This window comes from Etheostoma spectabile, chromosome 7 (assembly GCF_008692095.1).
Source record: "Etheostoma spectabile isolate EspeVRDwgs_2016 chromosome 7, UIUC_Espe_1.0, whole genome shotgun sequence".
NCBI lineage: Eukaryota > Metazoa > Chordata > Actinopteri > Perciformes > Percidae > Etheostoma > Etheostoma spectabile.
Genome location: NC_045739.1, coordinates 25279459 through 25280279, shown reverse-complemented (window position 1 = coordinate 25280279; position 821 = coordinate 25279459). Strand labels below are relative to the sequence as shown.

At 46.4% G+C, this 821-nt stretch overlaps 1 protein-coding gene across 1 annotated transcript in view; it reads right to left on the bottom strand.

Annotated features, from left to right (window-relative positions):
- Positions 1-821, bottom strand: part of enpp2l (ectonucleotide pyrophosphatase/phosphodiesterase 2-like) — a gene marked incomplete at its 3' end in the record, with an annotated part of 99793 nt that overhangs the window by 61039 nt on the left and 37933 nt on the right. Inside the window, exon 6 of the mRNA XM_032521770.1 lies at positions 349-446. Within this exon, the coding sequence (XP_032377661.1) occupies positions 349-446 (98 nt within the window). The remainder of the gene's footprint in view (positions 1-348; positions 447-821) is intronic.

The following is an 821-nucleotide window of genomic DNA, read 5'->3' as shown; positions in this document are numbered from 1 at the left end:
TCCCATGAGTAAAATTATGTGGGCAGATATGTGTTTTCCAATCCCGGAAATGGTGGCCATCTTGGAAAATGGTGGCCATTTTGAAAAAAAATCAAGTGGCTAACGTTATTTTTCAAATTATTGGCCCCAGAAGGGATAACCACACCAAATTTGGTGCTTGTATCCACCTGTGAACGATTTTCCCCCCTTTACCTGCCCCACTGTTAGTCGTCCACTGTTTTGAGTCCATGGTAAAGTGGACCGTACAACATGGACAGGAGCTTCTCTAAGATTCACACGGATCATGACTTCTACAATCTCTACAACTGCCTTTGGGAAACAGTAATGGAAAAAGTAAAGCAGACTCACTGAGTTTATGTATGTTGGGGGTGACGGAGTTGCCCTTCTTCAGATAGGAGGCCCTGAACCCGTCGACAGACAGCATGATGAGGGGAGGACGGATGAAGCTGAGCACGACAAGGACGCAAAGACAGAGCATATTAAAATGTAATAAAGAGAAATAAAGAGAAAAAAAGAGATCAGTGATTGTCTTGTCCAGGCACGTCCAGCTGGGAGGAGGCCTCGGGGAAGACCCAGGACTAGGTGGAGAGATTATATCTCCAACCTGGCCTGGGAATGCCTCGGGATCCCCCAGTCAGAGCTGGTTGATGTGGCTCGGCAAAGGGAAGTTTGGGGTCCCCTGCTGGAGCTGCTGCCCCCGAGACCCGAGACTGGATAAGCGGATGAAGATGGATGGATGATTGTCTTGTGATCCACAAATGAATTTCATTTTAACCCTCATGTCCTATATCAATGTTCTTTTTAATTCCCCAAAATAACAT